General features: G+C 47.1%; 1 protein-coding gene across 2 annotated transcripts in view; it reads left to right on the forward strand.

The window, feature by feature from the left end:
• Window positions 1-15,639, forward strand: part of pappaa (pregnancy-associated plasma protein A, pappalysin 1a) — a 122,154-nt gene that overhangs the window by 64,487 nt on the left and 42,028 nt on the right. For both annotated transcript variants that reach the window (XM_071363921.1, XM_071363922.1), the window contains exons 11-13: window positions 11,296-11,403; window positions 11,612-11,747; window positions 11,920-12,133. In XM_071363921.1, the coding sequence (XP_071220022.1) occupies window positions 11,296-11,403; window positions 11,612-11,747; window positions 11,920-12,133 (458 nt within the window). The remainder of the gene's footprint in view (window positions 1-11,295; window positions 11,404-11,611; window positions 11,748-11,919; window positions 12,134-15,639) is intronic.

Consider the following 15,639-nt stretch of genomic DNA (forward strand, 5'->3'; position numbering starts at 1 on the left):
GTTGTTGTTTTCTACCACACTTGTTGTATCCTCCACCATGTTCGGGTGGTGTCGGGCCACGTAACATTCTGCATGTCTGCACCTGAACAGATACAGTAGAATAGATTAACTTCATAGAGGAAGTTCAGGGCAAACTTTGCCAAGCAAGTCAATGGTGGATCCTTCTCATCCACACACTGAGATAAACTCTGTCAGCTTCCTCCCTTCCTTTGGGTGAGCAACACCCTCCCAGCACCAGGCCAGACAGTACAGTACATGAGGAACAAATCATTCCCCCTGAAGATGCATACACTGTCTATCAGTCTGGCCGTCGGGGCCAAAACGGGCAGAGAAATGATATAACGCAGCATGTAAAGCCTTGTACTTAGGAACAAAAATATACACCGCCACTGTGCGTAACAGCTGAGAGCTGAGTAACCTGCATTCTTTCTCCCCACGGAAAGAAATCAGCCATTCCCTTGCCAAGAGTGACACGCATCTATCAGAGGGCCGCTGAGCGTGGCTACCGGGTCCGCCTGTTGACTTTTATAGCTCCCACGGGCTGTTGGAGGGCAGGGCCCACGTTCTGTTTGATTTTCTTTCCTAGTTTTTTTCTTCTCTCCATCAGTTTTATCATGTTGGTTGCACAGTGTGCCGATTGTGCATGAGGGGAACTTACTGCATCCAGAATGAATGTGAAAGTGACACTCCACTGAGATGTCTTGCACCCTGAGAATGTGCAAAGGGCACACGAGATGGAGGGACAGAGAGAGAGGGGGAGAGTCAGACAGAGAGAGACAGAAAGAGAGAGAGACAGAGCGAGTGTGTGAGAATGAAAGATGAAGGAATAACAAAGCGAACGAGGTACAGAAAAAGGATGTGAGACAAAGACAGACAGTGAGAAAGAGAGAGAGAGAGAAACAGACAGACAGAGAGGAGAAGAAGAAGGCAGACAGTCTTTCTTTGTACTGTGTGCTTTGCTTTCGTCACCAGCCCTGTTCCCTTCCCTAAAGACCTCAGACAGTTTGTTAATGGATTATGTCTGCTATCAATTTGATCCTAGCGAATGATGTCTGAACCCAGTAACACTATGAGGTGCAGCACTTTAGACGCACACATACACTACATGGCCAAAGTATGTGAACACCCCTTCAAATAAGTGGATTCGGCTATTTCAGCCACACCAATTGCCGAGCACACAGCCACACAAGCTCACAGAACAGGACCGCGAGTGCTGAAGCGCATAGCACATAAAAATCGTCTCTCCTCGGTTGCAACACTCATTACCGAGTTCCAAACTGCCTCTGGAAGCAACGTCAGCACAACTGTTTGTTGGGAGCTTCATGAATTGGGTTTCCATGGCCGAGCAGCTGCACACAAGCCTAAGATCACCATGCTCAATGCCAGGTGTCGGCTAAAGTGTTGTAAAGCTCACCACCATTGGACTCTGGAGCTGTGGAAACACTTTCTTTGGAGTGATGAATCACACTTCACCATCTGGCCAGGAGAACGCTACCTGCCCCAATGCATAGTGCAAACTGTAAAGTTTGGTGGAGGAGGAATAATGGTCTGGGGCTGTTTGTCATGGTTCGGGCTAGACCCCTTAGTTCCAATGAAGGAAATCTTAACACTACAGCATACAATTAAATTCTAAACAGGGGTACGTGCAATGCCGTCGAGGGTACGCCAAATAAAAATGTGATTCACATGTATTTATTTTTTCACATTTTCAAACAGTCCATTTTTATTTTCCAAAGGGGCTATACATTTGGGTGAGGTTTTTCTCTCGCCTGAGTAGCCTCGTTTCACTGCCAAAAATGTAAATTAAACCATCTAGTGTTCAGCAAAATAACAAAACAATGTCAAATACAGGTAGCCTAGTCAAATAATTAACATCCAATAACATTAACCGTTACTCTCTCGTGGGAATTCCACTAACGCGCTAGTGGTATGTAGCCAAATGTAGCTGCTGCTCATTCAGTTTGCTCGAAAATTGATAAATGGTTAAGAAAAAGTAAGGCTCGCGTCCATAGAGACACATACCAGCTCTACTGGTAGTACTGCTACTACCAGCCGTATTACACCTGTACCTGTCGACGACACAAGTTGTTCTGCTTCCACGAGCACATCCAACGCTAGCATCAGTAATTCTACATTTGTTGTTAGCCCAGCTAGCATGGACACTGACAGTTGTGAATCTGATGCAGCTGAAGAGCTACTGCCCCCTTACCCAGGAAAGCACCGAACAACAGACAGGGACGTTGGACAATCGAAGAGGCGCAAATATGATGAGAACTACATTGATTTGGGCTTCACTTATATTGGGAGTAGTGCCTTTCCTCAGCCACAGTGTGTTATATGTGCAAAAGTACTATCTCACAACTCAATGAAACCTTCACTCTTGCGGACTTAATTCTTCCTGCTGAAGCGGATATGGCTGGGACAATTCTGGGGAAAAGGCCCAAAAAACTATACAGACAATGTCTTCATCAAACAACACGGTTTCACAACGCATCAGTGACATGGCAGGAGATGTTTTGAATCAATTACTGCTTTGCATACAAGCCAGTGAATTCTATGCATTACAGCTAGATGAGTCAACAGAAGTGGCGGGCCTGGCACAGCTCCTGGTATATGTCTGTTACATTTATGGGGGGTCAATTAAGGAAGACATCCTCTTCTGCAAACCACTGGAAACCAGGACAACAGGAGAGGATATTTTTAAAGTACTGGACAGCTTTGTGACATCAAATGGACTTTGTTGGTCAAGATATGTTGGTATCTGTACTGATGGCGCAAAAGCCATGACAGGGAGACAGTGGAGTGGTAACACGCGTGCAAGCAGTTTCTCCCGACGCCACTTGGGTACACTGCAGCATCCACGAGAGGCTCTTGCTGCCAAGGGAATGCCTGACAGCTTAAAATACGTTTTGGACACTACAGTGAAAATGGTTAACTTTGTTAAAGCAAGGCCCCTGAACTCTTGTGTATTTTCTGCACTATGCAATGATATGGGCAGCAACCATGTAACGGTTTTACAACATGCGCTGGTTATCAAGGGGCAAAGTATTGACACGTTTTTTTAAATTGAGAGACGAGCTTAAAGTTTTCTTTACTGACCATAATTTTCACTTGTCTGACCACTTGCACGATGACGAGTTTCTTACACGACTGGCCTATCTGGGTGATGTTTTTTCTCGCCTGAATCATCTGAAGCTAGGATTACAGGGACTCTCCGCAACTATATTCAATGTGTGGGACAAAATTGAGGCTATGATTAAGAAGTTGGAGCTCTTCTCTGTTTGCAGTAACAAGGACAACACACAGGTATTTCCATCATTGTATGATTTTTTTTTGTGTGCAAATGAACTCAAGCTTACGGACAATGTCAAATGTGATATAGCGAAGTACCTGAGTGAGTTGGGTGTGCAATTACGCAGGTGCTTTCCCGAAACGGATGACACAAACAACTGGATTCGTTATCCCTTTCATATTTAATCAGAAGCCACTGCCAGATTTCTGGATAGGGCTGCTCTCAGAGTATCCTGCCTTGGCAAATCGTGCTGTTAAGACACTGATGCCCTTTGCAACCACGTACCTATGTGACAGTGGATTCTCGGCCCTCACTAGCATGAAAACTAAATACAGGCACAGACTGTGTGGAAATGATTTAAGACTGAGACTCTCTCCAATACAACCCAACATTGCAGAGTTATGTGCATCCTTTCAAGCACACCCTTCTCATTAACCTGTGGTGAGTTATTCACAATTTTCAATGAAAAATAAGGTTTTATATTTAAAATTGTTAAATAAAGAGCAAAATTACTGAATATTATTATATTATTATTGGTGTCCTGGTCCTATAAGAGCTCTTTGTCACTTCCCACGAGCCGGGTTGTGACAAAAACTCACACTCATTCTTATGTTTCATAAATGTATCGTATAGTGTGTGTGTGGCAGGCTTACAATGATGGCAAAAAACAACATTTGAGAGTGTGCTGAACAGCTGGAGGTTGAATGTTTGAAGGGGTACGGGACTATAAAAAGTTTGGGAACCATTGTTCTAGAGGATTCTGTGCTTCCAACTTTGTGGCAACAGTTTGGGGAAGGCTCTACTTGCTTCAGCATGACAATGCCCCTGTGCACAAAGCGAGGTCAATACAGAAATGGTTTGTTGAGATCAGAGCGGAAAAACTTGACTGGCCTGCACAGAGCCCTGACCTCAACCCCGTCGAACACCACCTTTGGGATGAATTGGAACGCTGACTGTGAGCCAGGCCTAATCATCCAACATCAGTACTCTTGTGGCTGAATGGAAGCAAGTCCCCGCAGCAATGTTCCAACATCTAGTGGAAAGCCTTCCCAGAAGAGTGGAGGCTGTTATACGGTAGCAGCAAAGGGGTGACCAACTCTATATTTATTGCCCATGATTTTGGAATGAGAAGTTTGACAAGCAGGAGTTTATATACTTTTGGCCATGTAGTATACGCATCTTCTGGCAAATACCACGGCATGGAATGAACATTTCAGAACACATAATGGCCAAACCCCAATGTCACACCCCAAGGGCAGGCCTTATTGAATTCTTATCATCAGATCTAAAGTCATCACAAATGTGCCGTTTAATTTCATTAAAATACCATAAAGACAAGAGATAGAATAAACTGACGCATTAATGCAATTTGGGGGTTGATAAGTGTTAATGATGATACAAATCAGTGGAGGCTGCTGAGGGGAGGATGGCTCATATTAATGTCTGGAATGCAGCTAATGGAATGGCATCAAACAGATGGAAACCATGTGTTTGATGTATTTGATACCATTCCACTCATTCCCCTCCAGCCATTACCACAATCCCATCCTCCCCAGTTAAGGTGCCACCAGCCTCCTGTGACCCAAATCTGCCTCCTTGAACATTTGAAATGTCTTTCTTGGCCAATTCATCTGTACTGCTAGCTTAATCTTTTGTTGTACAATGTTGATGTAACTTAACTTGATGCATATACAAGACCAGTGTTGAGGGGCTGCTTTTGTAAGCTCCTTAACGTATGTTCTTGCTTTCCCATGGAACACACAAATCCATGTACACACACACACACACACACACACACACACACACACACACACACACACACACACACACACACACACACACACACACACACACACACACACACACACACACACACACACACACACACACACACACACACACACACACACACACACACACACACACACACGCATACAACACAGGAGGTTGGTGGCACCTAATTGGGGAGATTGGGCTCGTGTTAAGGACTGGAGCTGAATAAGTGGAATGGTATCAAATACTGTACATCGAACACATGGTTTCCATGTGTTTGATTCCATTTGTGCCATTCTAAACATTATTATGAGAGTATTCTCCCCTCGGCAGCCTCCTTTGACATACACATACACACACAGACCGGACCCCTCCTCCCCCCTGTCCAGCAGCAGCAGCTACAGTCGACCAGGATTATAGTGGTGGTCCCCCGAGGATTCCATGTACCACTCCTGACTTTGTGCAGAGGAACATAATGTTCACACACAGTAACACCATGGTATAATTATTTTAGCTGGGTTAAATCCAGGGGGGGGGGGTAATTCATTGGGGAATTGGGCTCAGAGCTAGCAACCAGCAGCGCATATTACAGTAAACCATTTAATGTTGAGCCAGGTGATTTCTCAGGGGATGGATGCTGCCCAGCAATCTCTGACGCAACCCCGGTCCAGAGCCCTAGAGAACCCCAGTCTTTCAATAATGGATCCCAGGCAGACTACAGGATAACATTAGGAGCAGTCCGATCACGCCACGAATAATCACCTGGATAGGACGCTGAAACCCAGGCATTTAACACATCACACAAATATATGTGCACTGGCAGGTAGTTATGGAAGCTATAGATAGAGCTTCCATCTCGCAGGAATCTAAGACAGCGCAGCCCTTCAGGTAACTCACCATAACTAGAAGAGCAGGAGAGAAGAAAATGAGAGAAGAGGAGGAGTAGAAAAGAGTGTACGGCTAGTAAAAAGCAGGAAACATTCACCGGAGTAGTTTTGTTCCGAGTCCCAGAAGTGCAGCGTACGCAGGCAGCTGTAGCTGACAGCTCCGTGCTGTTCTCTCACTGAGGAGCTACAAGGAAGACCACGTTTCCCTCGCGCTATAAACCCATTCCAAACCACACTCCTCATCAGGCTCGCAGACAGTGACATAAGCATGTGGTAACAAAATAAAAACGAATGACGTTCCGACGTTCTCCCGTTTCAATTATCATTAAGGGACCATCTGGAAACCCCGTCAGGTCGGGTTCTGGAGGTATCAGCAGCCCCTATTTACATTTCCAGCTGTTAACACGTAGTGTTGGACCCGTTGAGTGAAGGACATTGATGTGACGGTGGAATTTTGACAGAAAAGGCCATGCCCGAGGAATCCATCGCCATCTGAATCAATCTGCGATCGGCTGGTTGGCCTGCCACTGGTGCACCCACCAACCCTGCTTCTGTGGTCTCAGCACCAGCCACTGCTTAGGTCTTGACAGATGAGATCAGGGGAGTAGGTGGACCACACTATTGCTTTGCCCTCAGCTTACTCGCTGGGCTGTGGAGGCTGGAGCATGGCCGTATAAGCCCCGTTATTAGCTCAGTGGCCAATGGGACTGTGCGCCTGGCTGTAAGGGTGGGGCCGCGGAGCCATTTCTCCTCGGTGACAGGACATTACCTCACACATCAGGCACTCACCAGCATCCAGTAAACGATGGTGGTTTGAACCTCGCACAGGACTCGACCTGCAAATGTCTCACAGATGCTCACTCCTTCCGGCCCGATGGAGCTCTAATTTATGCAAATTTTCACAAAACAAAGCGGGGATGAACAAAAAAGAAAAGAAAAAGAAGCCAAGCAGCTGTTTACTGAATGTGTTTCGATGAAATAAATAAACACATTTGGGAGCCGTGGCCAAATAAGAAAAATCCGCTCCCCAAATGTGCTGTAATGTGTGTTGAATCCAGTGTACATAGGGAGGGGCAGGCGGGCGGAGAGGAAACCAGAGGTAGTCAGCTAGGGCGCCGTGTTCCAAAGCTTCACTTTGCGTGACCAATCCTGAGAGGCCAAATGGGGTCACCCCTCGCCCTGAATAGGCCTTTCATGAGCTGCATTTACAATACACAGGAGCAGAATATGGACCGTTCTGTTGAGAAGCAAAATAGCAACATTTTTGGCTTGTTTAGATGCCATTTATACATATCAATGTAAAGTTTTACATGTATGGGCTATTTTCAACAGATGAACTGAAGCAGCCATGAGTAGTCCGAGAGATGCTGCAGGTACTCTCCTCTGCAGGATGACCATGAGGTTAGAGAGAAAGAGGAAGTGTGACATCACTCTGCAGCAAGAGTGGGCTGCTCTTGGGTGGCTGAGGTTACTGTTGGGTTTGGGGTTAGACTTGGGGTCTCTCTGTTCCAGCTAGCCTGACTGTGTGTTTATAGCTATAAACCTGGGATTGGGGTTGGTAGGATATGGTTGTGGCCCTCTCTCTTCCATCTTGACTGTGTGTTTCGGTCTAAGGCTGAGGTTGGTTGTTATGGTTGGTGCCTCTCTGTACTCCCAGCCTGGCTGTGTGTGTCTAGTGTAAAGGTGAGGTTGGTGCTATGGTTGGTGCCTCTCTGTACTCCCAGCCTGGCTGTGGCTAATGCTTCCCTCTGCAGAGGTTACCTAATGTCACCCACTGGCAGCCGATCTCCAGCGCAGCGGGAAACGCCATGGTAGAGGCAGATTAAGCAATTAAGACCATCATTATTTCTTTGGCTCTGTGTTTTTTTTCTCTCCCTCTTTCTCTCTACGTCTTTCGTGGGGGATCATTTTGAGAACAGGCGCTAATAGGCAGACTGTCCCATTTGCTGCTCCATGCTCTCTCCTCCTCTCTCTCTCTCTCTCTCTCTCTCTCCTGCTCTCTCTCTCTCTCTCTCTCTCTCTCTCTCTCTCTCTCTCTCTCTCTCTCTCTCTCTCTCTCTCTCTCTCTCTCTCTCTCTCTCTCTCTCTCCCCTGCTCTCTCTCTCCCCTGCTCTCTCTCTCCCCTGCTCTCTCTCTCTCTCTCTCTCTCTCTCCCCTGCTCTCTCTCTCCCCTTCTCTCTCTCTCTCTCTCTCTCTCTCTCTCTCTCCTCTCTACCTCTACCTTTACCTCTTTTCTCTCTCTCTCTCTCTCTCGCTCTCTCTCTCTCTCTCTCTCTCTCTCTCTCTCTCTCTCCTTCTCTCTCTCTCTCTCTCTCTACCTCTACCTCTACCTCTACCTCTTTTCTCTCTCTCCCTCTCTCTCTCTCTAAACACATCCCTGAATTATTGCCCTGGCTGCAAGAGCCTTCAAATGGAGCTTTCTCACGTAGCGTGTTACCGTGTGGTGGTTAGGGCAGCCAACCTGCATCCTTGGAATCTCTCTCTCTCTCACACAATGAGATTGCTCTGCTTGCTGCCTGACTCCCCTCGTCTCTTCTTTCCTCCTTTTATCTTAAGTGGTGATTTACAAACAACAGCATGTGTCTGCAGACCGGGGGCTGGCTGTTGTCTGCCATGCCGCCTCTCGTAAGCAGACAGCTGGTCTGAATGAAGGACCGGTGGAGGGTTAGAGGGGGGAAACACAACAGCGCAGAGCTTAGAGCACCTTCCTCAATGCTGCTGCTGTGTTGTTCAGGGAACCCTAGGCTTTAGGTTATTTGCTTGTAATTTACTTCCAAACACCCAGTTTGAGCTGCGCAGAGGCTGAAGGGACACAGGGGGTGAAGAGGGGTGGAGTGGAGGGGACAAGAAGGGGGTGCAGTGTTTGAGGATGAGAAACGGGTGCCGTCTTTCCCTCCTTCCTTCTGTTTATGCATATAGCAAGCCCCCCTTGAGACGTGTCAGTAAAAGCGGTCTGCGATCACGTGGCCTTATCTTTACGCTGATACAACGGTGATGAAACTGCAGAAGGTTGTAATCATCAAGACAATGTTATTCTCATCTTTTGTAACGCTTCAATGCTTTTCTTTGGTTCTTTCATTCTATATTTATTTCTCTCTTTCTCTGCCTCTCTTTCTCTCTCCCTCTCTCTTGCAACACAGAGACCTAAAATAGTATTTTGTCAACAACTCGTGCTGTAATGTTGTAGCTGTAGTCAACCAATTTAGTCGATCGGCGCGGGCAGAGGACTTTTTACTGCCATGACGAAAGGAGCGCAACAAAAGGGCTCTAAGTTTAGACTCCAGAGTGTTGTTCTTCCCTATCCTTTCCCTTTTCCGATGTACCCTCTCAAGTTGCGGTCTACGATGTTTTATTGTCCGCCATTTGTTTTATTGCTGTATTTTTCCCTGTGTGTTGCTTATGTTAGAGACTTTGCTTGGCTGCTCTCCTGTGGTTTACTCCATGATGCAAGGCCCCTGCTATGTGGTCCTCTGTGTGCTTCCGCTTTAGACTCCCCCCATACCCCTCACACACACACACACACACACACACACACACACACACACACACACACACACACACACACACACACACACACACACACACACATTTCGTCGCCCCTCTACACACACACATACGCACGCAAACACGAGCGCACCCACACACCTCCTACCTAAGGGTTAGTCCTTGGTTGAGGTTGCGGGCTATATTTACAACCTAATGACCAAATCAAATGAATGACAAATCTTATTTGGACTAGTTTGACTCTTGCCATTGTACAGGAGGATGCTGGGGAGTAACAGGACTTTGGAGGCTCGTGAATCCCTCCTACCGGCATTGCTCTTTATGGCTGTGTGTTAGAGAGGAGATTTGGCATGTGATAACACTGCGCTGGCTCTGTCTGTTGAAAACGGTGGGGTGTTATAAAAACACCCGGTGGTGGGGGGCAGGGGGGGACTCAGTGCCACCTGTGTTTACATAAATAAGTCATTGGTTTGGCCCGTGTTGGCTGTCACCTGTGCAATATTCACTCTGGTTGGTCTGCAGCAGGAAGAGGAGCCCTAGCAACTCTCAATACAAGACACCGGCAGACCCCAGTGCATTTAAGGGAGAAGCACCATGAAGAATATCACCAAAAACCAACAAACACACGGGTGGCTGGGAACCTTTGTGAGCAGGCCATCTGGTCTTTGCCACCTCAGCTCCCTCCTCTGTCCATCCATAACTGTCACATCGGCAGATCCAGGGGACAGATAGATTGTCTGAAGGGCTTCTGGGTAGTTTTCATCACAGCAGCGGGGTTGTCTAGCTCAGGGTGGACGTCTCTGGTTACAGGTGTCGGATTTCACTGGCATCCTTGGGAAACTGTCCTTGTGCCTGTGTCTGTACTCTTTCCCCCCATCGCTATCTCCAACGTGGTTCACCAGCTTCTACTGGTCTCAGATGACCCCTCTGCACTGTGAAGAGAGACAACAAACACAAACAGCCTCACCTCTGTGCCATTCCTTACCTAAGCAGCCCTCATACAGAGGAAGGTGGAGAGGATGAAGTACATAGAGCTGTCAACTCATAAGGCCAGAAAGTGTTCAGGCCTTATGAGTTGACATCTGGCTCTGAGTCTGAAAAGAGCTGGGATAGGGAGAGAAAGAAAGTGAATGGGTGGAGGGGTAGAGAGAGGGGATTGGGGAGAGAGAACGAATGAGTGACGGAGAGGATAAAAGGGAGTGATGGAGAGAAGGATAAAAGGGAGTAATGGAGAGAAGGATAAAAGGGAGTGATGGAGAGAAGGATAAAAGGGAGTGATGGAGAGTGAGAGATTTAGAAAGAGAGAGATAAAGAGAGAGGATCAAAAGCTCCCCTCTCCACAGACTGACTGTTTAGTGCATTAACTTGCTTTGTGTGTTACACTGCCCCGCCATGTGTGCCGTGCTTGTTTTCCCTAGCAACTTCCTCACACTATTACAGAACTCCAGGAATGACCCTGTTGCCAGGGCTTTAAACACATCTCAACTTACGAGGCAACAAAATAAGAGAAACATCAGAGAAAAATAGACACTTTCTAATGATGCCAATTTACATTGACTTGATTCATAATCTGAAAATCAACATGCAAAATGTCTTGTTTCAGTAAAAGACAAAGAATATCTTACATTTTCAGAAACATTTCTTTTCCACAAAATGTGTGCAATTATTATGTGCAAATATTGTGAAATGTTTGGGGTAACTAACAATCTTCATCTCTCTTTCTCTCTCGCTCTCTCTCTGTGTCTCTCGATCTCTCTCTTTCTCTCTCTGTCTCTCTCTCTCTCTCTGTCTCTTTCTCTCTCTGTCTCTCTGTCTCTGTCTCTCTGTGTGTGTTATCAGACATGCCAGTCCAAGGTATTTGACCTTTCTGACGGAGTGTCCCAGTACGCCTGGTTCCCCTGCAGAGAGGCCCTGCAGTCCTCCAGATACCCTCAGTACTGGCTCAAGGTAGGTCACAGGCCAAAGGTTAAAGATCATGGGATATGGGTGGGCGAAAGGCTGAGACTGACCCATGTGGACCTAAATCAACGTTTGGAAGATTTACGCAAAAGCTTAACTTACCTAAGCATTTCTCCAGATAGTCATCTGCCCTATATGAATGTGTATAGTGTTGATAGTTTAGAGCACTGAAAGTAAGTGTTCCCTCCTCGTCCAGGCCAACTTCTCCCACCCCATGGTGGCTGCTGCTGTGATAATCCACCTAGCTGCAGATGGTACGGGCTACATCGACCAGACGCAGTGCAACATCACTGTTAAACTGGTGGACACCAAGGAGGTCATCCACAGCTTAGGTCTGTAGATACAACCTACGGAACTGTAGAAGCATGGAAAGATCTCTTAAACACACTGTAGTCGTTGTTCGGAATCTCATATTGAACTATATCTCTGACTTCCCGCATTCCTCTTCATCCCTCCTACCTCTGTCTATCTCCTTCCCTCCCTCTCCCTGTTGCCTCCTTCCAGGCGATTGGCGTCTGAGCTGCAGGACCAACCCCCTGGTAATCCCAGTGAGCCATGACCTGAGTGTGGCCTTCTACCACACCAAGTCCATCCTGGTCGAGTTCCGCTCCCACCTGGTAGCCATCTCTGGCGTGGGCCTGCGCTCCTTCCAGTTCTTTGACCCAATCACCATCAGCGGGTGCCAGAGCAACGAGATCTACAACCCCATGGGTCAGAGGTGAGGAGGGGGCAGGGAGTTCACAGGGGGAGAAACGGGAGACACTGGAAGCTTTTCAAAGGATCACTGTTTTGCATGCATGTAGAAGGAAATGTGTAGGGAAATCTGTCAAGAAAATGTGCACATGAGCATGTGCACTTTCACACACACACACACACACACACACACACACACACACACACACACACACACACACACACACACACACACACACACAGGCCTCAAAGAGTTTTGTCAGGGGGCTGTCATAAAAAATAGGGCCATTTGTGGCTTTTGTTGTTTGCCAGTGAAGCAAACGAGACAAGCTAATTGGATGGTGGGACTTATCTGCTCTCGACAGGAAATTGTTTGATGCCACAAAGACAAGTTGCCCTCCTCAGAGTTGTGACCCATTCTACTGTTACGGCTGTCTAATTCCTCCTCCTCGGATGAGGAGAAGGAGTAAGGGTCGGACCAAAACGCAGCGTTGTATGCAGACATAAAGATTTATTTACAGAACGACGAAACACGAAAAACACTTGGAAAATTACAAAACAATAAACGACGTAGACAGACCTGAACATGAAAACTTACATAGACACGAAGAACGCACGAACAGGTAAGACTAGCCAAACGAACGAACAAACGAAACAGTCCCGTGTGGTGCAACAGACACAGACACAGGAACAATCACCCACAAACAAAGAGTGAGAACAGCCTACCTTAATATGGTTCTCAATCAGAGGAAACGTCAAACACCTGCCTCTAATTGAGAACCATATCAGGCAACACATTTAACCCAACATAGAAACACATAACATAGAATGCCCACCCCAACTCACGCCCTGACCAACTAAACACATACAAAAACAAGGAAAACAGGTCAGGAACGTGACATCTACTGAGTTGTCAAATTCAACAACTCACTTGGTGTCATTTAGCTTACTACTGATATGTGTGGTGGCATTTCTTCGGTTTGCTATAGAATATTTCGGTACTGAGTTCTGATACAGTAGATTTACTTAGCAAACATTCTGGATGCTCTGTAGACTACTAGCCCCAATTCCAACTAGCATACCATACCTGTAGCTCATTTCATTGTCTTAGTGAAGAAATCCTCCCTGGTCCATATAAAATTGAATCGATAGTTTATTAACACAATAGATCACATGCAAGAAGCAAAAGCAATGAAGTAGATCTATTTTGCAATAGACATTTCATCTCAATGAGACTAAACATGTGATGAATGAAGGTTCAAACCATTCAAACACATGTACTAGTGCACATTTCATGCCCTCCTGTTGGACCGTTTGCGTGACAACTGGTTTGTATCCCAAATGGCACCCTATTCCCTACACAGTGCACTATGGGTCCTGGTCAAAAGTGGTGCCCTATATAGGAAATAGGGTGCCATTTGGGACGTATCCTGTTTTTGACTGTTCCAGCAGCAGAGCTCTGGTGGGAGGCTGGTGGTGTGAGTTTCCATGCCGACCCAGAGGATCAGTTCATTCATTAGTAATTAGTAATTGCCTAGTATTATGGCTCCTTGTATTGGCATATTTGGGGTTTGTTGTGCTCAGCGGGAGCCATATCCAAGGTGGTTTTGACTGTGTGAATATGATCTATTTGGCGGCTCCCTGCTTCTACTGCTCCCCCCAAGGCCCCTGAGTCTCTAGAAGCGATTTAGTCCAGGGAGTCTTAAGCTAGAGCGCTCTTCCTCTTTCTCCTCATACTCTCTGACCTTCATTTCTCCTCCACCCTCTCTTTCTCTTCATTCTCCCTCCTTTTCCCTTCCTCCCTCTTCTTCCATCTCCCTTCGCTCCCTGCCCTCTCCCTCTCTTCCTCTTTCAGTTCTTCTCCTCCATGTTCTCTTCTCCTAATACCTATTACTTCTTCCCTTCTCTTTGCTCTCCTCCTCATTTTCCTCCTCCCTCTCTCCAACCAAACAGCCGATTCCCGTAATAATTCTACCGCTACAAAACACCAAGTCCCTTATTCCCTAAGTTGTTAACAACAGGAGCTATTAACGTGACTCAGTCTTATGTTCCACGCTCTTTCCTTCTCTCTATTCCTTCCCTTCTTCATCCCTTCTTTTAAACGAGAGGATTTGAGGGGTACTGGCAGATTGTTTGAGTGTGAGTGGAGTCTTTTTCCCCGTTTGTCCTTGTCTCCAGTGAAGGTTCAGATTTTGAGTGATGAGATGCTGGAAGGGAGAGAGTGACTTTGTGGTAGCCCCTTGTAGTAGTCTTCAAACTATTGTTGATTTTTCAATAGTTTTTCCATTTTAATGTATATGCCATTGTAATTTATCCGCCCAAAAATCAGAGACATAGCTGAAACCATACTTACAACTGGAAATACTGTATGCCTTGTGGTTCATGTAATGTAAAGTGGATTGAAAACAACTCAGTGTTAAGCTGACTATAAAGCCTGTTTCTTTCCACCTTCTCAGCTAAGGATACTGAAATGTAAACACTGTAGCTCAAGCGGGGAGTTTGGATTTATAGTGAGTGTCGGTTTACGTTTGCTCTGAGTTCTCTTTATACGCTTAGAGGTTCCGAGTTTGTTGTTGAGGTGGGATGAGAGGGAGGGAGGGAGAGAGAGGGGGGGATGAGAGGGAGGGGGGAGAGAGAGGGGGGGATGAGAGGGAGGGAGGGAGAGAGAGGGGGGGATGAGAGGGAGGGAGGGAGAGAGAGGGGGGATGAGAGGGAGGGAGGGAGAGAGAGGGGGGGATGAGAGGGAGGGGGAGAGAGAGGGGGGGATGAGAGGGAGGGAGGGAGAGAGAGGGGGGATGAGAGGGAGGGAGGGAGAGAGAGGGGGGGATGAGAGGGAGGGAGGGAGCGAGGGAGCGAGAGGGGGGGTGAGCGGGAGGGAGGGAGAGAGAGGGGGGGTGAGAGGCAGGGAGGGAGAGAGAGGGGGGAGTGAGAGGGAGGGAGGGGGGGGTGAGAAGTGGGGAAGAGAGGGAGGGAGGGAGAGAGAGGGGGGAGTGAGAGGGAGGGAGGGGGGGTGAGAAGTGGGGAAGAGAGGGAGGGAGGGAGAGAGAGGGGGGAGTGAGAGGGAGGGGGGGGGTGAGAGGGAGGGAAGAGAGCGGGAGAATGGAAGAAGAAAAAAGGGATACGTTTGTGAGAGGGAGATAGAGAACAATAGAGGTACCAATTAGAGGATGAAAGATGGAGAGCTCAAGAAAAGGTAACAGAAAGAAAGGAAGACAAAAAAGAGAGGGAGAATAAAAGAGATGTTCCGGTCGTACATCACAGCAGAGTTGAACAAACTTCCTCAGCAACGCTTTTTTTCTAATGCCCTCTTTCATCTGTGTCCCAAATGGCACCCTATTCCCTGTATAGCGCACTGCCAGTCAAAAGTAGTGCACTACATAGGGAACAGGGTGCCACTTGGTACTCGAGCTTCATAGGGGAAGCCTACAGTAGGCCGACTGTTGTAAAAGACAGCCTCGGGCGTCCCCGCATTCCTTGAGCATGAAAAAAAGTCAGCTGACTGCTACCAACGTAGTGCTTGGCCAGACTCTG

This window comes from Salvelinus alpinus, chromosome 24, assembly GCF_045679555.1.
Source record: "Salvelinus alpinus chromosome 24, SLU_Salpinus.1, whole genome shotgun sequence".
Classification (NCBI taxonomy): Eukaryota; Metazoa; Chordata; class Actinopteri; order Salmoniformes; family Salmonidae; genus Salvelinus; species Salvelinus alpinus.